We start from the raw sequence: 24353 nt of genomic DNA on the forward strand, positions 1-24353 counted from the left end.
ATTAATTACTATTGTACTTTTAATTTAGTCAATAAATTTGTGAGTCCTTTACTTTAAAATAATTTAAATAGGCATGCATGCCTGACATTTTATAGTGGAGTAGATGGAATGGAATTGCAGGTACAAAACTAAAATTGACAATGGATTCTACTATTATCTTTGCACTGAAAAGTATTTTATGGTAGAAAATTATTACAGCCCGTTAAGCATTCATAAATTAAGTATATCTAAACTTTAAATTATAATCAATAATCATAAACTTAGTATATATATATTAATATATAATATATATTATTCATTTCTTACTTTAAAGTTACAGTAGTAAAGTCCTTTGGAAGCAAATGAGGGGAAAGGATTTTCATGTCTTCTAAGTTTTCTAATTTAGAATGTTGCTGCAACTAATGCAGAATATCTACAAAGTAAAGCAAGTTCATGCCCCTGTTACTTTTATGTCTTTCGGGACCTGATAACATACATGAATGTGACCAGCAGAATATATTATAGTTTTTCTGTTGGGTATTAAATAAATGCTTCCTGGTATTAGAAGAGCCAGAAGGCGACTAGACCCTTATTTTAGCATTTTAGACTTAAGTAATCATCCTGTTATACCTCAAACGTGTATTTATTATCTAAGAGATGGAAATGGCTTGAAGGATTTTCTAGAAACTAGGTTTGTTACATCTTGGAACATAACTAAATCTAGACTTGGTCTGAGTAGTCAAAATAATCTGGTAGGCACTGGTTCCTATAGTTGCTGATTCTTGGAATTAATCTTCCTACCAAGTTATGGGGACAGACTTAGCTGATGGCCATGAGTGGATTCCCAGAACAAAATATCCAAAAGTTATGGCCACAAATGACAGAAGACCAAGTCAGAAACAGTAAAATGTAATCCCCATATTATAAAACTGGTCCAGGCTACCACATATAGTTAGTTGTTCATATCATGCCCTGTACAACCTTAGATGATGCCATTTGTATAGGTGGTATGTTGAGCCAAGGAATATCCATGGCCTGTAAAAGCTAGAAAAGGCAGAGAAGTGGATTCTTCCTTAGAACCAAAAAAAAAAAAGTGGGGACGGGGGTGTGTGAAAGGGGCCGTGGGGGATGCAGCTGGGCATGGTGGCATATACCTGTAATCCCAGTGACTAGGGATTTTGAGGCAGGAGAATTGCAAATTTGAGGCCAGCTTCAGTAGTTTAGTGAGACTTTGACTCAAAATAAAAAATAAAAAGGACAAGGGTTGCAGCTCAGTGGTATTGCACACCCCTGGGTTCAATCCCTAGTATTGAAAACAACAAAAACAGAACGCAGCGACCCTGTGACCCCTTGATTTTAGCCCAGTGAGACCAATCAGATTTCTATCCCACAGTGCTGGGTAAGATAATAAAATTGTGTTGCTTAAACTGTTCTGTGCTAATTTGTTGCAGCAGCTGTAGAAAACTAAGATGGCACTGTAAAAAAACAGATGTGATGTCAGAATACCAAGTGGAAATTTCACAGTAAATGATGTAGAACATATTATGTAGCTCTGAAACTGAAAGGAAGACAAAAATATTATGAAAGTAGAAGCAGATTATTTTATGAGGAGGTTTTTAGGGGCAGAGCTAGGCAGTAAATTTGTTTTCCCTCCCCACGGGGGAAGGGGAAAAGAGTGACTGTCTCTTCATTTCACTAGTTAGAGGGGTTTCATGGCTTTATTTGTGTTCCCTTGAGTTTGGGATCAGGACTGAGTCTGTCTGCTGCTGCTGAAAACCCACAGGGCAGGAGAGATGAGGGGTGACCTGCTTGGTTCCAGATGATGCAGAGCTGCTGGCTGCATCAGGAGCATTCTGTCCTCACAGAGTTTGTCAGATGTGGAGCAGGTGTTTTGGCCCCTGCTTCAGGGAAGAGGAAGCAGATGAAGCTTCAAAAAGAAGGGCCTGAATGAATAACCCAGAGCAGAGAGGTAACAGCACCTGTGGAACAGACTTCCTGGTGGTAACATGGGAATTACAGCTAGAGAAGCTCAGCGCGAAATCTCTCAAGGAACCCAGGAAAGAACTCGGGTGAGAAATTTCACTTGTCATGTGAGAACTTTCCCCTTCTCCCTCCCCTGACAAGTAGGAAGGAAAGTTGGCTCTTTCCCTCCTCAAAAGGCAGGTGTCAACCAACTTCAGGTCCAAGTTAGGAAGGTAAAGTATTATTTTTGAAGTATTGATTCATATATTGACTTAAATATTTCTGAATACCAAGTTGAGACATGCCAAAATGATACGAATTAAATATTCCTTAACTTGCTTGGAGCCAGAGTGTTTTGAATTTCAGATTGCAAAATACTTATAATGACATATCTTCGCACTGGGAACAAAGTCTAAACCTGCAACCCACATGTTTCATATACCGTTCATATCCATAACCTTAAGGTAATTTCATACATATTTTTATTAATTTTTAGAAAAAAACAAAGTTTCATGGTGTGGAATTTTCCACTTCAGGCATCATACTGTTATTTAAGGAGTTTCAGATTTTCAGATTACGGATTATCTAGGGAGAATGGGATGATACGGGTTTTTTCTATTATGGGGTTTTTAAAATTTATTTATTTTTAGTTATGGATGGACACAACACCTTTATTTTATGTATTTATTTTTATCTGGTGCTGAGGATCAAACCCAGTGCCTCACACAGGCTAGGCAAGTGCTCTACCACTGAGCCACAACCCCAGCCCTGGATTATAGGTTTAAAGGATTTGTTTATCTTTGTCTTCCTAATTTTTTCTTACAATAAATGCACAATGTGCAATTTAAAAAGTAAGATTATGAAAAGCAGTAATAAAAAATCTAAAAATTTTTTTTAAAGTCATCCAGCTAGGATCACAATACAGATCCTGCTGATTGTATCATCTGGATTCACAAGCGTCTTCCCATATCACAAACTGTTAGAAAGTCTAAATCCAAAGGATGAGTATTTTCTAAGGATATGGGCCAGATTTTTTACTTCCTAGCCTTTTGTTACCGCTGTTGACTGGTGACGAGTCCTTGATTCCCCAATGTTGAAGAATAACACCAAAGAAGCACGCCGAGGCAAGGTCAGAGTAGAAATTAGAAGTTTATTAAAGGACAGCAGAAAAGACTTCTCCCAGAGGAAGAAGGGAACCCAAGAGGTGGAATCCATGGAAGTGCGGTTGTCTCCCCTTTTTATAGTTTTGGTGATGGAATGTAGGTTGAAAGGGGTGGGACACAGGTAATCTGGGCAGGAAGGACTTCATTATCACTTTTGGGGATGGGCTATCTCCAGATCTGTTGGGGGCTGTTTCCTGGGTTCCATTAACATTTCTTTGGGGTGGACTTTGGCCTAGGGCCTTTCCGGGACTTCAATAACACTTCATTAACATTCCATGAGTTGTCCTGCATTTCCCGGAATCATTATCAGCATGGCCTCCATTTTAGATTTCACTCGATATGATATTAGACCCGATTTACCTAACTACACTGACTACCTAACTTTAAATCTGGCTTCACTTTTAGTCCACCTCGAAGGGTACCATCTCCTGTCTTGGAGGGTGCCATCTCATGACCTACCAAATGGGAGCTGGATTCCAACATAGTATCTTTGAACATAATAGTGGCTGCTTGTAACTGCCTTGTTACTCCAAGGCTGGCACTAGGGATTGAACCCAGGGGTGCTCTACACTGAGCTACATCCCCAGCCTTTTATTTTTTATTTTGAGGCAGTTCTACCTAAGTTGCCAAGGATGATAACTCCAATTTACTGTGCTCCTGTCTCAGCCTCGTGAATCACTCTGGGTTCCATTCTGGGCTCTGGAGATTATCAGAACATACGGTTTCACTCTAGGTGAAGCCTGCATTCCCTCAATCCACATTCCCTGGGATGTAAGTTTCATGAAATCAACTCATCTTTATTTTGTTTTCTTATGTGTCCCAATGGGCTAGAAGAATGCCTGGCATGTGGTTGACTCTCAATATATTTCTGTTATTGAACTAATTTCTTCTAGTATGGGAAATGGCTTGGTTCTTTAATAGCCTAGCAACTCTTAACTAAAAATTATAGGGAGCCATTGTTTTGGATTAGGCTTCTGCACAAGGCCCCAACAACTAGATTAACAGTCAAAACTCATTAAACTTCCATATCACAAAATCAAACAAAGCTGTGATTTGACCTTCCCAGAAACCAGAAGACAGAGGTAACAGCTAAATTTTCCAAACAGGCCATCTTCAATTGACATGATAATGAATTCCTCTCTTTTAATCCTTAAGAAAAAATGAATATAGTAACATAACCTGATGTTACCAGTTATTTTTCTGATGTTGTCTCCCTGTCCCCACCTTCCAAGGAAAGTAGCTCTGAAATAACCAATCTATGTTTTGTTCTTTTTTTTCCCCCTGTTTTTTAAAAAAATCCTTCTCTATATATAAAATCAATCTCTTCTGCTCAACGCATCAGAACATTTAACTCCATTTTATAGGAATGAAGTGTTGCTTGATTCTAGAATAAAAATTAAAGCCAATTAAAATCTTTAAGCTAAATTGTTATAATTTTGTCCTTTGGCAGTTTGGACTTAGTGGGCTAGGTATAAAAATATTCAGCCTCTCTTTGGTTTCCAACATGCTCAATTGAACAAGTGATCACAATTTCCACTCTCTGTCACCTCTTGGTGTGTGTACCCAAAAGCATGGAGTTCTATTGGAAAAAATATAAAGCAAAGTAAAAGACTGTTACCGCTGGTGACCGGTGACGAGTCCTTGCTTCCCCAATGTTGAAGAATAACACCAGAGAAGCACTCCGAGGCAAGGTCAGAGTGGAAAGTAGAAGTTTATAAAAGGACAGCAGAAAAGACTTCTCCCGGAGGAAGAAGGGGACCCAAGAGGTGGAATCCGTGGAAGTGTGGTTGTTTCCCCTTTTTATAGTTCTTTCGGTGATGGAATGTAGGTGGGAAGGCCTGAAGGGTGGGGCACAGGTGGGCCAAAGAAGTAATCTTCATTAACATTTCTTTGGGATGGGCTCTGGGCCTTGGGCTTTCCCCTGGACTTTATTAACATTCCAAGAGTTGTTCGGGTTTCCCCCTCTTCCCCCACCCCCCCACCCCAATTCATTCTTAACATGGCCTCCATTTTGGATCTTACTCGATATTAGACCTGATTTACCTAACTACACTGACTACCTATCTTTAAATCTGGCTTCAAGACCATGAAAGGAATTAAACATAGTATGTTGGCCAAATTTATGTGGTGTGATTGATTTGGAAATAATACTTCCAATTCCCTTTTATTACATATATCAGAACAATTTCTCTTAACTAAAATGATATTTGGACTTTTTGTATTAGTATGTTTTAGTACAAGTATCTAGGAGCAGATTCTTCAATTGAGTATGTGTGCAAGACAAATCGTTCAATTGATCTAGCTATGACTTATTTAATAAATATTTATTGAGCTTTTACATGAACAGCACTATGATGACTAGTCTAACAACTTGAAATAAGAAATATGAAAACACAAATATTAGCAAGGACTCTGAATGTTAAAATGGATAGAAATACCATTCAAGCCATCTCAACTGATAAAAGGAATTTATTGGTTCATGTTACTGAAAAGTTCAAAAATTACTTTAGATGCTTCTGTGTCATTAGTCTAAGAATTATGCATCTTTCTATACTGAGGTTCTGTACTTTTGTTGTTGTTGTTCTTCCTAGATATACATGACAGTAAAGTGTATTTTGACATATTATATACATATAGAATAATTTGTTCCAATTAAGATCTCATTATTATGGTTGTATATGATGTCAAGTTACATTGGTCATGTATTCATATATAAGGATAGGCAAGATATGTCTGATTCATTCTACTGACTTTTCTATTTCTATCCCCTTTCCTTCCCTTCATTTCTCTTTGTCTAGTCCTAAGAACTTCTAATCTTTCCCTCCCTTGTCATTTTGTCTTTAAAATTAAGAATCTGAGGGCTGGGATTGTGGCTCAGTGGGAGACCGCTTGCCTAGCACACCTGAGGCAATGGGTTGATCCATCCCCAGCACCACATAAAAAAACCCGAAAATTTTCCAAGTTTCCTTGAGCTCCAATGTTTAGTTTTAGCAAATTAAATATAGAACACACAATAAACACATTAAATTTGAAAATTTGAATTTCAGATACACAATGACTAATGAGTAATTTTTTTAGTGTAAATATATCCAAATGTTGTATAAAAATTTTTTTACACTAAAAAAAATGTTTGTTGTTTATCTGAAATTCAAGTTAAACTGGATAACTTGCATTTTACCTTAGTCTTAAAACATTTTTTTTATGCTGGTTTCAGGAATCAAATCCATGCTAGGCAAGCACTCTACCAGTGAGCTTAAAACCACTAAAGTCTCATACATTTATTCATTTATTCATGCACCCATCTATACATACGTTTCTTTTTTTTTTTTTAAAGAGAGAATTTTTAATATTCATTTATTTTTTTTAGTTCTCAGAGGACACAACATCTTTGTTGGTATGTGGTGCTGAGGATTGAACCCGGGCCGCATGCATCCCAGGCAAGCGCGCTACCACTTGAGCCACTTCCCCAGCCCCTATACAAACTGGCATTAAACAGAATGCCAGTTATTTGGCCAGGTGCTTGGGACACAGTGATAAGCAGAAACAGAAAAAAAAAAAAAAGTCCCTCTCCTGGGCCTTTCAACTTCTCTAGCTTGGCAGCGTGATATCAATCTTATGATCACCAACACAAAGGTATGATTGTTAGCCTAGTTACCTTTGCTAAGTGCAAAGGGGAAAGTACAAAAGCCTGGGGCCCTGGAAGTCTTCCCCAAGGCAATGGTGCTGAAGGCTGCTCTGGAGTTACCCAAATCTAGGAAGAGTACTCCCGGTGGGGAAAATGGCCAAGACTGCTTATCCAGATTAGTGACTGCAAAGTTCAACTGGTTGTCACCTTCTTGGGCACAGTTGTAGAAAAACTCAAGTAGTGGTGGCCTTCTCACCTCCTCAGTCACTCTGGCATGTATGACACACAGCCCTGCTTTGTGACTATGACAGGATGCTCTGTTGGAGCAACACCACAGACACCACAGATGTGCACTTTTCTCCAGCTGTTAGTGCAAGGCAAGGTGAGCAGGAGATACCTTATGATGTCAGTCCTGAAAACGTATTCAGGACTAAGCAACTTGGTGACACCCTGTCTCTAAATAAAATACAAAATAGGGCTGGGGATGTGGCTCAGTGGCCAAGTACCCCTGAATTCAATCCTCGGTTCCAAAAAGACTCTCACAACCCAAGCATTTCTCCTCTGAACCTTCTTGTATTGTCTCACACATGAGCTTTTGGGGGACACCTCACATTCAAACCATAACAATTATGTATTAATGTCTTTCTTTCTTTGTTCTTCCTTCTTTTCTTTCTTTCTTTTTTCTTTTGTGGTACTGGAGGTTGAATCCCAGGGCACTCTACCACTGAGCTACATCCTCATCCCTTTTTTTTTTTTTAAAGAGAGAGGAGAGATAGAGGGAGAGGGAGAGAGAGAGAGAGAGAGAGAGAGAGAGAGAGAATTTTCAATATTTATTTTCTAGTTCTCGGCGGACACAACATCCTTGTTGGTATGTGGTGCTGAGGATCGAACCCGGGCCGCACACATGCCAGGCGAGCAAGCTACCGCTTGAGCCACATCCCCAGCCCCCCATTCCTTTTTATCTTTTATTTTGAGGCAGGTTCTCACTATGTTGTCCAAGCTGGCCTTGTACTAGTGATATTCCTCCCTCAGTTTCCTGAGTTTCTGTGATAATAGGTATTCCACCATGCCTGACTTTTACAGGTTTTTCTTCTCTTTAACAAGAATAATAGTATATTATTTACTAGTATCCCACCAATGTGGGCTTTAGAAGATTCATGTGCTCAGGGCTTCTTGAAAGCATATTGCTACCTAAACACAAATATGGATCTCAGCTATCGTTATGACCATGACAGCTGATATTTCTTTTTGACTCCATGATCTTTCTTCTGCTGAGCAAACCACTAGGTTTTTGAAGGACTCATGTTGTCATTCCTCTCTTCTCCATGTGTTGTACTGTTGTAGAGCCAAACAATTCTAGCTCCCAGTGTGCTTATTTAATAATAATGTGGTGAACTTTCCAAAGAAAGTCTTCCCATTTTCCTCCTGTGTGATGGCTGTGATTAAGCTCCAATCCTGTGGTCTGGTTCAATGAGAATGTGTGCTTGGAACTCATTACTGACACTCTTTTTGTATTTAGTCTGTTAAGTTCTGTAAACTGTAAAAGTACCTGATGCTTTTCTTGTTGATAATTTTCTCCTCTACTTTTTCTTAAACTTGGTTGGGGGGTAGTGGGGGAGAGGTTACTTGCTATATATTTTAGAGCTAATTTTCTTTGAATTTTATGTTTTGAAGTAAGAAAGTTGTCAATATTTTAAAATGTATACACAGATACACACACACACACACACATATAAATACATCCTAGTTAGAGGTTGAATGGTAATAACAGTTGAGTTGATACTGTGGAACTTGGTTTTATTAGACAATCTTGACATCATTTCCACCTTCATTTCACAAATAAAGAACTGAGACAGTTTGGGGGGGATGGGAGCTTTGTGCTCGGCAGATCCTGGCCCAAATGTGTCTGCACCATTTGGTCAGACACTAGAAGACACTTGTCAGTCTTGGAGTTGTTGTAGTGGTTTTTAATTTTCTCCATTTATTAAGCATTTCAGTATAATGACACATGCACATTCTCACCAGAGACACTATTTTATTTTACACATTGCTTTATATATTACACATAACTTGTTGGGCTAGGAAAGGATGGCATCACAAAGACAAAATTGCCTATGATTAGTAATACAGATTCCCAAATGGAAAATCAAAAGTTGTTGTCATTTGGTATTCTTCAGCACAAGGTAAAAGATGAGCCTAGTAATATAAGTAACTGGGGGAACAAACACAAAACTGTGGGGGACCACCTGTAGCCCACAGGAAAGCAGAAAGAACCCAATGCAGAAGATCATGTGGCTCTACAAAGAGGACAGCATGGTTGGTCCTGAGGTTTTGAGTTCCTGGTTCCAGATCTACATGTGGCCTGCTGTGTTTCCTCATTTGGAGATTTTAAGACCCCCATTTAGTGAACGTACTACCTTGCACCCATTGTCCACCTTGCACCTATTCCTTGTTTAAGGGCACAATCTCTCCACCCCAAGCAGCTTCTCCTATCTGATCAGATGGCCTTGCTTTCTATTTATACACAGTGATAGGAGAGGCCCATGACCCAAGCCAGGTCTGTCAGAACCTTCTGGGATATATATAACAAGGAAATGATAAAAGAGCAGTTTGGCAAACCACACCTTCAGTCCACTGCCTGCTTTGTTTTTGTCTTTGGAAATAATTACAGACTCACAGATTTACCAAAAAAATAAATAAATAAAAGTGGGGAGTGCCCAATATCCATCACCCATCTTCCCCCAATAATATCATCTAACATAACTAAGTCACATTATTTTTTTTTCTTCATATCAGGGATTGAACCCAGTGGTGTTTTACAACTGAGCTCCAACCAAGCCCTTTTTATTGTATAAGACAGGGTATTGCTAAGTTACCAAGGCTGGCCTTGAACTTCCCATCCTCCTGCATCAGAGATCCAAGTCCACCACACTCAGCTCTAAGGTGCAGTATTAACACCATGAAACTGACACTGGCTTAATATAAATGAGCCAGATTTCACTAGTTCTTAACTCTTTCCTTTCCCCTTTTTACTCCCTAGTACTGGGGATCAAACTCAGGGCCTTGCACATGATAGGCAAGGATTGAACCACACACCCAGCCCTTTAAGGTGTTTTCTGTGCCTCCATGTACAATCTATGGCATTTCATCATAAGTAGAGAATCACAGAACCACCACATGGTCAAGATTCAGAGCTGTTCACTATGGAGCTCCCCCTGCTGCTCATTTAGCACATGTGGCCTTCTCCCTTCAAATGCTTGGCACCGCTGACCTGTTCTCTAATCATTTTGCCCTTTCAGGAATGCTATAGAAGTGCAGACATACTATACATAATAACCATTTGCATTATCTGTTTTCACCCAGCTTAATATACTTGAGAGCCCTATATTGCATGTAGCAATAGTTCATTCCTTTTTTTCTTAAATTTTTTTTTTTTAGTTGTAAATGGACAGAAAATCTTCTAATGTGTTTATTTTTCGTGATGCTGAGGATCCAACTGGTCACAGTTGTGAGGCAAGTACTCTACCACTGAGCTACAGCCTCAACCCCAGCTCATTCCTTTTTATTGCTGAGCAGCATTCCCTGCTATTGATGTACCACAGGTGCTTAACCATTCACCTGTCGAAGCACATTTACATTGTTTCCAGTTTTTGCTTATTGCAAGCGTGCATTGTGTACAGGGTTTTGTGTGAACATAATTTTTTATTTCTCTGGGATAAATGTTCAAGAGTGTTTAGCTGCTGGGTAAATATCGCAAGTGTGCGTGAAAGTCAGTAAGACATTGCCAGACTGATTTGCACAGTAGCTGTGCCATAGTATATTTCCAACAGTGATGTATGAGAGATCCAGTTCCTTTGCATGCTTGCTAGCATTTAGAAATGTCAGTGTTTTTATTTCAGCCATTCTTTGAGGTGTATAATAGGATCTCATTGTGGTTTTAAATTGTATTTCCCTAATGGATAGTAATTTTGAACACCATTTCTTGTGCTTAGTTATCAAGTATATACCCTTTTTTTTTTTTTTTTTTGGTAAGGTGTCTATTGCAGTCTTTTGCCCTTTTTCTAAGTGTGTTGTCTGTTGTCTTACTGAGTCCCCTATAAGGTATGTGGTTTGAACATATTTCATTCCATTTAGTCCTCAGCATGCTTTTGTTAACCAAGTTTTATTTTAACACATCCACATACATTTATTTACATATATCTGTGGCTGCTTTCATGCTACAATGTCAGAAATGAGTATTTGCCACAGGGACCATATGGCATGCAAAGCCTATAGTACTTACTATTGGGCTTTTTCAGAAAATTGCTGACTCCTACTCTGAAGTGGGAAAACAAAAAGATGAAGGCCTCAAAAGTGCTATGGACTCTTTTGGCAAGCTAATACATCCTATGGACTTCTCCACACAATAATGTTTTAAAATGCATTAAAAATAAAACAAAACAAAATATAGGATTACGAAGGAAATCAGTCCCATTGAAAAGGAGTTTTTTAAATTAGAAAAATAAAAATAAATATGTGATATAATAATGTATGTGCTTAATTATTCATTAATAAAATCTGTAGCAGATCTAACTAGTTACAACTGTTACTTTGAAGAAGTGCTGAGCATACATGATGAATTGAAATATTTGTATCAATTCTAATGTGACTTAAGGATAACATTGATAACAAAATCATAACTACCAGGAAGACTAGTGAGGTTTATTGTCTGCATACATAATTTAAAAAATGGCTAAATTTCAGTTAGGAATTAATGAAAGCAAAGATACCATTTTCCCCATCTATGTTCTCTCCACATAAACCAGGCTAAGAGTGGTGCACTCCTGCAATCCTGGCTATAAGGGAGACTGAGGCAGGAGGATCACAAGTTTCAGGCTAGCATGAGCAATTTAGCACGACCCTGTCTCAAATTAAATAAAAAGGTCTGTGGATTTAGCTCAGTAGTACTGTGCTTGCCTAGCCCACATTAGGCCCTCAGTTCAATCCCCAGTACTGTACAACAAAACAAAAAATTACTTTAATCAAGTCCAAAACTATCCTGATTAGCAGATTAGCAAATGAAGCTTAGTTTTTTGGACCTTGTGAATTGTCTCATTACACAGCAAGCTAGTAGCAAACTGAAGTCTGAGAACAATATATATTCCCTTATTCCAAAGCTTCCTGTTTTCTGGAATCTAAAGGTTTTAGGCTTAGATGGAACATATAAATGACAGAGCCAAGTTATTTTGGAACAAATGTAAAATTTGGACTTATCCTATTTGATTTTCTCTTTAAAAAAGAGCCTTATCTTCTAACAAAAATCATAGTCAAGTTTTCCCAAGATCCAGTGAGATATGTATAAACTGACTATAGGTAATTGATTATAGGTAAGGCTGTTAAGAAAGCCACTCTGGTCTACATTCAGAAATCTTTTCTGGATACACGTGTCCTTTCATGCTTCAATAAGATCCTGATGTCCGTGAACCAAAATTCTGGACATAATATTTTAGAGATACTTTGCCTGTGAACACTTTAAAATTGCATCGTGACAGAGGAGATTATAATTAAAGCATTTACTCCTGTTATTACAAAACCAAACAAGAAAGCATCCAATGAAGTTCTCCAAAGGTAAAACTATGGTTTTGGCTACTCCTCAAAACCTTCAGCTCAGTTTTTTGCATACTTTGATGTTCCATCCAAACAGTTTGATGTACTTGTAACATTTGGTTTATGTGTAAGAAAGCTTGATTATAAGAAAAATGTCCTAGGTATTTCTTTCTTCATTAATTCTGACTTTATCTTAGGCTAACTGTTCTAGACAGACAGTGAATAAATGTGTTCTGAATGCCTTTTCTCTTTCAACAACCATTCTCGGCTACATTAACTATATTTCCTTATGTTCTGTCTTTTTCTTCTTTTTGTAGTGTGTGCTTTAGACCAGTCATTTAGTCCTTTACATATGTACTAACCCATTTAGTCCTCCCATTTAATAAAGAATCCATTTAATAAAGAACCCATTTAAAAAAGAAATTGAGGTACAAAAAAGATAAATAATTCCAGTTATTTAGGGTAATGAGGGTCATACACTAGTTAGTAAGTGGTGAGACCACGGTCAGGCTAATGTTAGAACTTGAGTTCATCTTGTTGACCACTAAGCTGTGATCCCTCTAACTAAAAAGCTTCTTCACAGCGAAGGACACAATCAAGAGTGTGAAGAGAGGGCCTGCAGAATGGGAGAAAATCTTGGCCACCTGCACCTCAGATAGAGCATTAATTTCCAGGATACATAATGAACTTATTTTCTGTATTCTTGATCTCTGACATTAGGGCCTTGTGAAAGGCACCCCTCTCGGGGTTAACTTTCCCTAGAAATAAACATTTGCCTGCCTATAGGTCTTTCATAGGCCTCCAGAGACAAAGGTATATTCTTCCCATTAACATGGGTTTGCCTTTGTTCTTTCAAAACACTGATCCTTTCATCATTTTGTTAAGAAGCCTTTGACCACTTCCTGGGTGTGGCTTGAATTACAGTGTCAGCAGGGAGTAACTTAATCTTGGTCATCTGGGACAACTTTCTGATCCTCAAACTTCTTGTCTAGTAGAAGGTAAAAAGGAAATGTGACCTCATCTTATTCCTCCTGCTTTTGCTTTTCTCTTGCCTTATCTATCCCTCCATCCATAATACATTCTAAGAAGGCAGGGACAATTGGGGTGAGGCTAGTATTAGATCAGAGTATTTTCCCACTTGTACCTGTCAGGGTGCTGCAGGAAGCATCTGGTTTGCACAAATGATTTTATTAAAGAGAGTTTATTAAATGGAATGGTTTCAGAGGTTTAAGACTTAAGGGAATCCATCAAGAATGGTGAAGACAAGCAACTGCATCGACCCTAGGCCTGAAAAAGCAAATGTGTATGTGTTGGGGGGGGGCGGTTGCTGGACCCTCTGAGAGTCATAACCGTGAGAGAAAGGACACTAGAAAGTCGCATGGCACAAAAGAACATAACCATAGCAAAAATCCTGATCTGACAAGGGGGCACAGTGGGATAAGTAGGCTGGCCTGTCTTCTTTCCTGCCCCCTAATCTCTGGTAAGAATCACCCATCAGTCAAACCCAATAGGAAGCCAGAGGGCAAAGAAGCTGTAGATGTCAGCCTCCCAGGGTGCAGCCAAGGCAAAGGGTGAAGAATTAAGGGGCAAAGAGTAATACATTGTCAACATTTGGAAGTTTAAAAAATGGTTCACATTTTATATAAAACAAACCACTTGGTACAACTTACTACTACTTTGCTTTTAGAATAATGAATTCCTCACATGCCAGAAGAAATGTAGCAGTACCACCTGGAAGTTCAATAGCTCGATGGCATCTGGTACCTCATCTTGCCATGCATGGGGTTCAGATCCTGCTCCCCCCCCAACATATCTCCTTACTGTATTGTTCATTTCTGCCAGGAGTAATAAAAATCTGTGTCAACACTACATGTTCTTAGGATCACAAATTTTTAGGAAGTCCATCTTGTTCAATACCCCCCACCATATACATCAGGAATCACTTAGCATTGCTGACACATTATTTGGTCTGAGTGAGTACTTTGATGACAAACTGCTTACTGTCTCTTGAGAGAAACTTCTATTATTGAACAACTCTGTTTTAAAAGTTGTTAATACTAATTCACAACAATATTTATTGGAAGTTACTCTTTTTTTTTTTTTTTGGTACTGGGGATTGAACTAAGGGGCACTTAACCACTGAGCCCTATTTTATATTTTCTTTAGAGACAGGGTCTCACTGAGTTGCTTAGCGCCTCACTTTTGCTGAGGCTGGCTTTGAACTTGTGATCCTCCTGCCTCAAAGAGGCAGGGATTACAGACATGCACCACCATGCCTGGCGAAGAATTACTCTTTTAAGTAACTGGTTTTTTATCAAAGCTGAGGCAACTTTAAATTTTAAAGTGGAAATTCTCTAACTTATACCTCCAGGACAGTCCTATACCATAGTTTACCATTAGGACATGTCTTCTTCTCTTGAGGTGTTTTATTAGGGGGTCTGGAATCCTGGAGATTCTCATTTGCTACTACTATTGAGGTGATGAGTTGGGCCACAAAGGGGGACAAGGATTAGATACTTTTAGGAGAAAAAATGACTGTTGTAGAATTACTAGCTAGAGGTAGCAGAGGAATATAAACAGTAAATATAAACAGTGTAATATTAAACAGGAATGTTTGTAGCACTGAGGAACAAAAACTGTCTGAAACAACAGAACTGAAAGATTCAGTGATAGTTTCCATCCATTCCCACTCTCACCCTCCTGCACTTTGCTTGGGTCCTGGGAAGATGTATGAACTATATGGAGGCCCTCTGGCTTCTAGTTAGGTTCTGATTAGCCATTGGGGGATGTTTGAAATATATAATCCCTTTCACATTCTTCCTTCTTGGGGGTTCCTGTAAGTTGGCTGAATCTGTCCACTCAAGGCCTATGTCTGATTGCCCTCTCCATAGTTTTCTCTCTAGATTCTAGTAGATATCTTTGCTTTAAGCTTGGGGCACTGGATAATCCTTGTGGTTTCCTACACCATACCCACAGATGTAAATAATCCTGTTCCTTATTAAATTGCCCAATTGGAAAGTGCCATCTGTTTCCTGATAGGATCCTGATTGGCACACTAAGTCCCATTAATCGCCCAACAAATGTTTATTGAGTAAACACTACATTCTAAGGAAGAATACAATGGTGATATTGGATAGTTAATGCCTAGAAGGGAAGTTTGGAAAGAGGAGACAATCACAGAAACAGATTATTATATTAAATGTTGATAAATGATGCCGAGCATTGGATGGGGAGGTGGGTAGGATGTAAGATAGACAGTCATAGGGAGCCTCATGGGTTCTTGGTGGAGATAGGCTCAGGCAAATTGAGAGGCAAGAAGGTAAATAAGGAGTGATCAGGAACCTCAAGAGACACTGACAGCCAAGGACATCAGAGCCAGTCAGGGTTAGGCTGGGCCTGATCAAAGGAAGACTTTAATGTGAAGAGGGGTTCTTTTCTTCCATTTTCTTATTCTCCCCACCAAGGGGAACTAAATGACACACATAAAATCGGCAGCCTCTCACTCTTAGCCTTTTAATCTTGTCCCACTACCAGGGTTTGACATTCCTACTTTCTTGGCCTAAAACCCGTCTTTGGAAAGTTACCTCCATACACATTCTGCACAGTTTAAGGTCATTAAGATTGCAACAAGACAATATAGTAAAATAACCTTGTAGATAAGTTACAGAGGAGGGTTAGAAATGAACATTCCCCAAAACATTCTAGAAACCCTGGCAGTCAGACCCTTTTTCTCTGACAGCAACATATAATACTGACATGTTCTTGCCCCATGAAGAAGGGGGAAGGTAATTTTAGAAACAGCAGAGAGTAAGCTTCAGGGTGTCAAAGTGATTCCACTAAGAGGCTTTTGGTTCATATCGGTTTTGCAGGTCCCAGTTCAGGAAATAGAACCCAGGACCTTGTGCATGCTAAGCAAGTGCTCTAACCTAGGTGGGCACTTTTAAAATCCATTTTATCACACACCACAGGAAAGTTCAGGGTCCAGGAGGTGCCTGTTTTCCCCTCTTAAAAACAAATGGTTATTTTTTGGTTGGTATTTTGTTTTGTCGTTGTTTGGTTTGGTTTTGGTACCAAGGATTGAACCCAGGGACGTTTAGCCACTGAGCCACATCCCCCTGCTTTTTTTATTTTTATTTTTTAAATTTTGAGACAGGGTCTCTTGCTAAGTTGCTTAGGGCCTCGCTAAACTTCTGAGGCTGACCTCGAACTTGCGAACCTCCCGCTGGGATTATAGGCGTGCACCACACACTACAAGTGGTTTGGCTGCTAGCCCACTACTGCCCAAACCATCCAAGGTTCCTTCTTGACCCTTCCTTGGCATCAGAATCCGGACCCAAGAGACTTCATTTAAAAGCACACGCATAACCGAACAAATCTCTCTCTTCTGCGCCACGGCCTTCCCACAAATAAGAGACGCGGGAAGAGTTAAAAAGATGTTTGGTGAGCCTGAATTCCTCTGAGCGCGCTCTCTGCACAAGTAACTGGATCAGTCACTCCAGCCCTCTGCGAACTCCGAGGCTGGGCCATTGGGCCGCCACTGAGCTGGGAGAGCTCTCGATGGCCGCGTGATCCCGGAGGTGGGGCCGGCTTCGGATCCAGTGCCAGCTGCCCACCCCCAGGAGGCCCCACAGCCCTGACAACTCCGAGAAAGCCCCTCCCCGTAGGCGGGGACGTCGCCAAGAAATCCCGACCCCGGGGCCGGCGGGGGCTAGTACCCAGAGGCTGCCCGGCGCGGACCAAGTAGTTGTGACAGCCATGGAGAGCTACAGAGGCTTCTTGGCGCTGCTGATGTCGGCGCTACCGGTCGGCTTCCTGTCGGTGCTTTTCACCCTCATCTGGGTCCTCCACTACCGAGAGGGGCTCGGCTGGGACGGGAGCTCGCTCGAGTTCAACTGGCACCCGGTGCTCGCGGTGACAGGCTTTATCTTCATCCAGGGCATCGGTATTGGGCACCTCCTGTGGGGCGGTGGAGCGTGGCCGGCGAGAAGAAAGAGGGCGGGCTCCGGCGGGGCACGGGCGGGCCCCGGCAAAGCAGCGATCGCGGCGCTGCAGCGGTGGCGCCCGGGCGGGAGTGCGCGGCGAGGACGCGTTGCGGGGGGCGGCGGTGAGGAGCGCAGCTGGCCTCAGTCGGCCAACTCGGTGCAGTGGGTCTGGGTCGCACCGGGACGTCCCCGCGTCTGCAGGAACATGAGTGGAGATCAGCCCCAGCGCCGCGCTTCCCTGCCACTTGCCCCTAAAAGTCGCCTCTGTGGGCGGAGCCTGCGCAGTCAGGGGCGCAGAAACTCTCTAGCCAGAGGCCTTTTGCTGAACTGGTTAGAAGGCTGCAGAGTGAGAGAGGAAGGCTGCGGGGCCGAATGGAAGGGCGACAACTGGCCTCTCCCGTAGCTTCCTTAGCTCTGGCTAAAGGGGCTGAGCAGCTGGTAGCCGCTGCGAGTGGCGGAGCATCCTTTCAGGGTTTCACCCAGTTAAACCCAGTCGAGCCTTCGCTCAGTCTAAACACACTCAAAGGGGTGTTTCGCCGCCCTGCCCAGCCATTGGGCGCTCTGGAACCCAGCGTGTTTATGTGGCGGCCCACTGGCGAAAGTTCCCCTCCGGGGCTTCCTGTTGGGCGGTGGCCCCAAACCTGGGGTAGGAGAAGTCCAGAGAGAGCTTGCGGCTGCGTGGCTCCGAGGGATGCTCCCGCGCGCGATGTCCCTGGGGTTTTCCGTGTCGCTGCTTGCCCGCGGTGTGCCAGCTCCCGGCCTACTTCTTCCGGGATGAGGCTGGATGGGAGAGGCGTTCAGAGGGAGGCTCAGTCTATGTGGGGTTTATTGTCGTTAGGTAGGTCTCACGACCTACTGACAGTTGTCTTCAGCGGCTTGGCTGGAGGAACCTCTAGGTAGTGGCGCAAGCACCATTTATTTGTAACCACTTTCTCAAAAGTGAAATCAAGGCGGTGGCCTTGAGAATACATTTAGCAACTTGTAGAAATTGGTGGGCTGGAGTTATGTTGCAGAAAATTATCGTGAGAAATGGACTGAATTGGGAAAGAGATGCCCACCAGCGGGAATCTTCTACCTGGCCCCTGGGCAGGCTGCCTTTTCTTCACCAATATTTAATTACCCACAAACAAGTGAAGAAAAAAACCCTGGCCTCATTTCTAAAGAGACGTTTTGGTTTTGTTTTTCCTTTTTAAACTTGTGCTACAACTTTGAGCAAGTTCTCAATTCTGGGTGTAGTGGACGGTGTTACTAATGCTCAGCCTTTGGAGGCTTCCCTGGTATGCTCCTCAGGGTGTGAGCGTCACTGGTCATCCGAGTTATTTTGTTGCATAATTCCCAGATGTTTTGCTACTGCACTAAAAGGAGGGGGGAAAATACTCAAATTCCAAAGTTGATGTCACCAGTACACTTTCCTTCACGGTGGAGCCTTTTAGTTTGACCAGAGTTGTGGACACATTCTGTTTATTCAAAGTGGTAGGAATAGTCTTTTCATCTCTTCCCTCCACCTCTGAAAGCAGCCCCTAAAACCGAGAAGCTCTTCAAAGGCTTGAAGTGTGTTCTAATAATTGAGGTTAGGGGAACACAGGTGGTAGTGCTTGTTGCCTGACTTCCCACAGAGGACACAGTCAAAGCGTTTAAATTTTGTGTGTCCACTAAATGTATTATATGAGTAAACTGAAGGACTGAGGAGTTAAGTAACATACCCACGGAAGTAGCCTAAGTCCTTTCAATGGCCTAACTTTCAAGGAGTTCTCTGCTTTTAGGACAATGAACTTATTCTTTTCAGTCTTCTCTTCAGAGAAGTCAAAAGCTTTACTTAAAATACATTTTGAAACTCTTTATTCACATTATAATCCATTACACAGTTTGTGTAAAAGATTTTCTGATTTCTCTAAATTGTGGATTTCTGTTAATCTGTTTATACTTCCTTTGGGGCAAAAATATGTAAACGGATATTGGGGCATTTTTCATGTATTGCCGTTATGCAAACCTCATTTTTTTTAGGTTTAGTCACTCTCTTTTGTGTTAATATTTCAATGTTTGTCTTGTCAACATTACCCACCCTGTTTATTGTTTGGATCCTGAATTTGCAAAGCGTTTTAATCATGTAGTACATGTAACTGACATGAACATAAACTTTTTCATATATGTAGACCCCATACATAATCCTCCCTGGTTCTCCTGTATCTTGGCTCACACATACTCAGCCAAGCAGTAGGAAGTGTCCGGGGAAGAGAAGTAAATAAAGAAGCTACTTGGTTTATTATGGAGTTATATTTCCAATAAACCTATCATATGTTGAAAATAGTATAACTTGAAAATGCATATTCCTAATCTACTCTGGGTTAGCATCACTGTACAATGCTCTGTAGAGCATTGAATGTTATGATGGTGTAGCTAACTGGGAGCTATGGCTCATTGCCACTGCTCACCATCTCGAGAGTATAATCATATGGCTAGCCTGGGAAGAGATCAGAATTCAAAATCTGAAGCACAGTTCTACTGAATGCATGTGGCTTTGGTACCACTGTAAAAAGTCAAACAACCATTAAGTCAAACCATCCTAAGTCAGACAGTCTGTAGTTGACTTTATTGACAGTGAGGCACACACATGTTACAGACTATCCATGTTATACTGGACTTCTTTACTGTATGTTATTGCTTTAGGGAGGAAACTTTAAGACTATGAGATTTTAGATCTCTAATAATGAACATGATGTAATAGAACACTTATATAATACACAGATATTTGGAGATGAGGATGGGAAAGCTAACATATAGTTATTACTCTAAGCATAGAGTGCTTTACAAATACAGTATACAAACATAAACAGAATTTGAAACTATGTTAAGAACAAATATGGGTCTGAAATACTTTAAGCCTTGAAGAAAGTAAGACTAATATAGAAGTTGAAAAATAAAATCTCCCTCACCCCCATGCACACACACAATCAAGTGTACTCCAAATATATTTTGGAAAATATATGTATTCTAAATTAAAGTATAACAGATTATGGAAAATGTAAAACAAAAAAATTTTTTAAATGAAGTCTTGCTTGCCTTTAATTCCTGGGCTCAAGTGATCTGCTGCCTCAGCCTCCCATGTAGCTGGGATTACAGGCACATGCCACTGTGCCCTGCTAAACAAAATCTTAAATAAGAGAAATCTACCTAACAGTCTCTGACACTAATGAGGAAGAATTTAGAAGAGGCTTTGTGCTTCTCTAAAAGCAATGATTCCCATGAAATTAAGTATATTGCCAGGAAATCAGAGAAACAACCCTTGTAAAGAAGGCCGAAGAAAAGACTACAATGAATAAATGCTCTCAAAGTAGCATTTGGTCTTTTAAAAGGTTCAACAAGGTGGAATGTGTTCTTTAGTAAAAGGTAGAAAATTCAGGTGTCTACTTTAGCCGAAGAAGTCTTAGCAATTCTATACTTGTACTTTCCCATGTGTGGAACTCCTTTTGTGGTGTAAGTTAAAGGAAGGGAAATTAAATAGTTTAATGATCTCAAGTTGGTTTTGTGAGATATAATATAACTACATTTAAGTAACATTTAAAAGACTAACAGAAATCAAGAGCAGTTCTTAAAAGGAAATTGAGATATCCTATTAATCTATGTAAAAGTGACTAAATTTCAAGATCAATTAAATATATTTGAAAAGCCTCTTGCAAAGAAGATATTTGAGGAAGTGCCCCAAACATCTATTCCAAAACTAGCCAGGGGAAAAACAGGCTTCTATAACAAAACCTATCAGTATTAGAGAAAGGAGGGTTTTTTCAAAACAAAGACATAATTGGAAGCAACTCAGAACACATTTTTTGTTATAAATAAATGCACTAGCTAGTATAAATGTTTTAGATATGCTTATTTTGTTCACTGCTCAATCTCCAGCACCTAGAACTGACACATGATAGGCCAATAAATAGTTGCTGAATTAATAAATAATTATTTCTGCACCATAGTTAAATTGCTAGTAACAAAATCCAGTTTTGCAGCTACTGAATTGTAACGATAACAACAACATCTGAACTAAAAGTGCCTTTCCTGTCCCCTAGTGGTTATCCTATTCAAAAATTTAGAAACACTGCTTAGTCAACTTCAGGGAAGACTGGACATGCAGTTGTACTGGAAAGGCATCTTTATTTTAAGCTACAGAGCTCATTAGTTCATTACTGAGTAGTATCTTCTGTTCCTCCTCTTGCCTACCTAAGGACAGCACTTAATTCTCCCTCTTTTCTTCTGCATCATTAAGTTTCTCACCTCCTCCCTTAGATTATTTCCAATATGTGATAGTTTATGTCGTCTTAATCTCTCTCTCCCCACACCCATCTATCTCTGTCTCTCTCCCCTGTATCCCTCCCAAGCGACCGCCTCAATTTTCTTCTGGCCTTACTGTAGAACATTTTGAAATATGAGTCTGTATCTATAGTCTCTAATTCTTTTTCTCTGTCCTCCCTTGAACCTTCTCTAATCAGGCTCTCTTGTTCTGCTCCACAAAATTGTTCTTGAAGTAATAATCAATTGCTTCCACATTGCTTATACCAGTGGTCAATTCTCAGACCTCCTGTTGCCTGGCTGGAAGTTTGTATTTGACATAAGTGACCCCTCATTCCTCTCTTCCTTCACTTGGTGGATTGAGTAGCTTCTAGGACACCCATCTCCTTGGCTGTTCTCTCTTTCTTGGCCACCCCTCCTCTATCTCCTTTGCAGGTTGCTCCCCATCTCCCTGATTATTTCAGGTTAGAGCTCCCAGGGTTCATTCTTCTAAGTACTTCAGTTTTCCTGCATTCCTTCCTGTGGTGGTCTCACCCACCTTCCAGGCTTTAAGTGCCATCTATACACTGAGCTCTCCCATCTTTATATACTCACCCCATATTCTCTCCTGAACTCTAGAACCAGATATTCATCTGCCTATACAAACTATTTATTTGGATGTTAAATAGACATGTCCAAATCTCAGCTCTTGATATTCCTCACATGTCCCCAAACACTTATCTTATAAGTTCTACCATTTCAGTAAATGGCAACCTCATCTTTCTAGATGTTCGGAACTATACAATCATTCTTTATTCCTCTCTTCCACACTTCTTATCCAATCCATCAGAAATTTAGATATATTATTATCCAAATTCTGACCATATTCTGACCACTGACTATTTAAATTACTAATTTATTATTTCTCTTTTTCTACTAGAATGCAAGCTACCCAAGGGTAGGGATTTTGTCTGTTTTCTTCACTAATGTATCCATAGCATTACCTAACATGGAGTAGGCATTCAACAGATATTCTTTGAATTAATGAAGGTTTGGCCAATCCTTTAAACCAGGAGTCACACCTACAAGGATTGAGTGTATGAAGTAATTAAGTGAAGTGGATTTAGAATGGAGTATCACCGCATGTCTTCCCTGGGTCAGCACAACATTCAGACACGAGAAACTACCAGGACCATAGTGAGAATCAGTCAGTTCAGCAGGACATAGGACAGGAACCTGAGGTTGCTAGTAGGGCAGCATCAGGTATTCCTCTTTGGTGGGCACCCTGGCCTCAGTAATTCATTTAACCATACATATAGCTCTCCTTAAACAGTCCTCTTTCCAGATTCCAGCTCAGATACCAGGAGATGAGATGCATACGGGTGGATCACACCCTGTAGGAACCATTTTCTCTTGTAATACTCTAGTCCTCATTTCCAGAATTCCTACAAGGGATATGCAGTGGGTTGAATAGTGGCCTCCAAAAATATAGATCCAAGTCTAATTCCAGATACTTTATATTTTAGTCAGATTTTTCATCTTCATGACCAAAAGACCTGACGAGAACAATTTAGAGAAGGAAAAGTTTATTTTGGTTCACTGTTGCAGAGGTTTAGTCTATGGTCAGCTGACTCCATAGCTCTGGGTCTGAGGTAAGGTAGGACATCATAGCAGAAGGGTGTGATGGACATGGCAGCCAGGAAGCAGAGAGAGCTCTGCTCAATTGCTCAGTAGGAGTTACAGGTCAGTAGCAGAATGATTGCTTAGCATGTGTGTGGCCCTGGGTTTCATCCCCAGCACCACCACCCCGCCCCCCCCCCAAAAAAAAAAGATGCAGTCATGTCTATAAGTTGTTCACATTTGAATTGGCTAGAGAGGATAAATGGTTTTTTATTTCTAAGAATGTAAGTTATACTGATCCCTGAATACTTAAAACTGTATGGGACCTTAAATTCAAATTCTCATTTGAATTTGGCCACATCAGACAACTAGGTGATATGTGAACCAGGACTGTTTCTAATCTGTCATAATATTCATATGAGACACAAGAAACTATAGCTGGATATAGCTGATATTTCTTTTCTTTTCCCCTCTTTCCCTCCTTTCTTCCTTCCCTCCCTTCCTTTAGTGGTACTAGGGATTGAACCCAGGGGTACTTTACTATTGAGCTACATCTTCAGCCCTTTTTATTCTATTTTGCCTCTATTTTGAGGCAGGGTCTTGCTCAGTTTCCCAGTCTGGTCTTGAATTTGTTTTTCTGTTGGCTCAGTGCTAAGTTACTGGGATTTCAGGCATGTAGCATCATACCTGGTTAGCTGATCTTTCTAAGAAAACAAAATTTCTGGATATTTATTTATAAATGTCTAGCCAATAAATTGATCTTTTTCTATTTGATCCCAAGTAGCTGCCTTTGGGATGATTTCAGTCACTTTAGAGAGATGTTTCTTGTTTTCATGATATTCATGCAATGAGACAGTGCAGATACACAGGCCCAGGCACATTTCAGAGGTCTGATTCTCTGACAGCTGCTGCAGGAATTTAAAGGGGATTCTTTTTTTTTTTTTTTTCAATTTCAACTTGAGGTCCTTTGGATAGAATCTGGTAAAGTCATGGGTGGACAGGAAAATGAGTTGTAAAGATAGATAATCCTGTTCTAAGTATTCTATCAAGAAGCAAAAAATAAGACTTTATTCAGAGGGAGGAAATTATCATGACACAGAATGTTTAAGTAGAATTTATGTTTAAAATCCCAGTGTAGTTTGAGCTCAATAACTTATTTTTAAATTAACTTAAAGC

At 40.4% G+C, this 24353-nt stretch overlaps 1 protein-coding gene across 2 annotated transcripts in view; it reads left to right on the forward strand.

Moving 5' to 3' along the window:
* Positions 1–16585: 16585 nt before the first annotated feature.
* The window catches only part of Cybrd1 (cytochrome b reductase 1), a 29580-nt gene continuing 21812 nt past the window's right edge, over positions 16586–24353 (forward strand). For both annotated transcript variants that reach the window (XM_026389575.2, XM_026389577.2), the window contains exon 1: positions 16586–17257. In XM_026389575.2, the coding sequence (XP_026245360.1) occupies positions 17071–17257 (187 nt within the window). In that variant the 5' untranslated portion in view covers positions 16586–17070. The remainder of the gene's footprint in view (positions 17258–24353) is intronic.

The sequence above is a fragment of the Urocitellus parryii genome, chromosome 1 (genome assembly GCF_045843805.1).
Source record: "Urocitellus parryii isolate mUroPar1 chromosome 1, mUroPar1.hap1, whole genome shotgun sequence".
Lineage (NCBI taxonomy): Eukaryota > Metazoa > Chordata > Mammalia > Rodentia > Sciuridae > Urocitellus > Urocitellus parryii.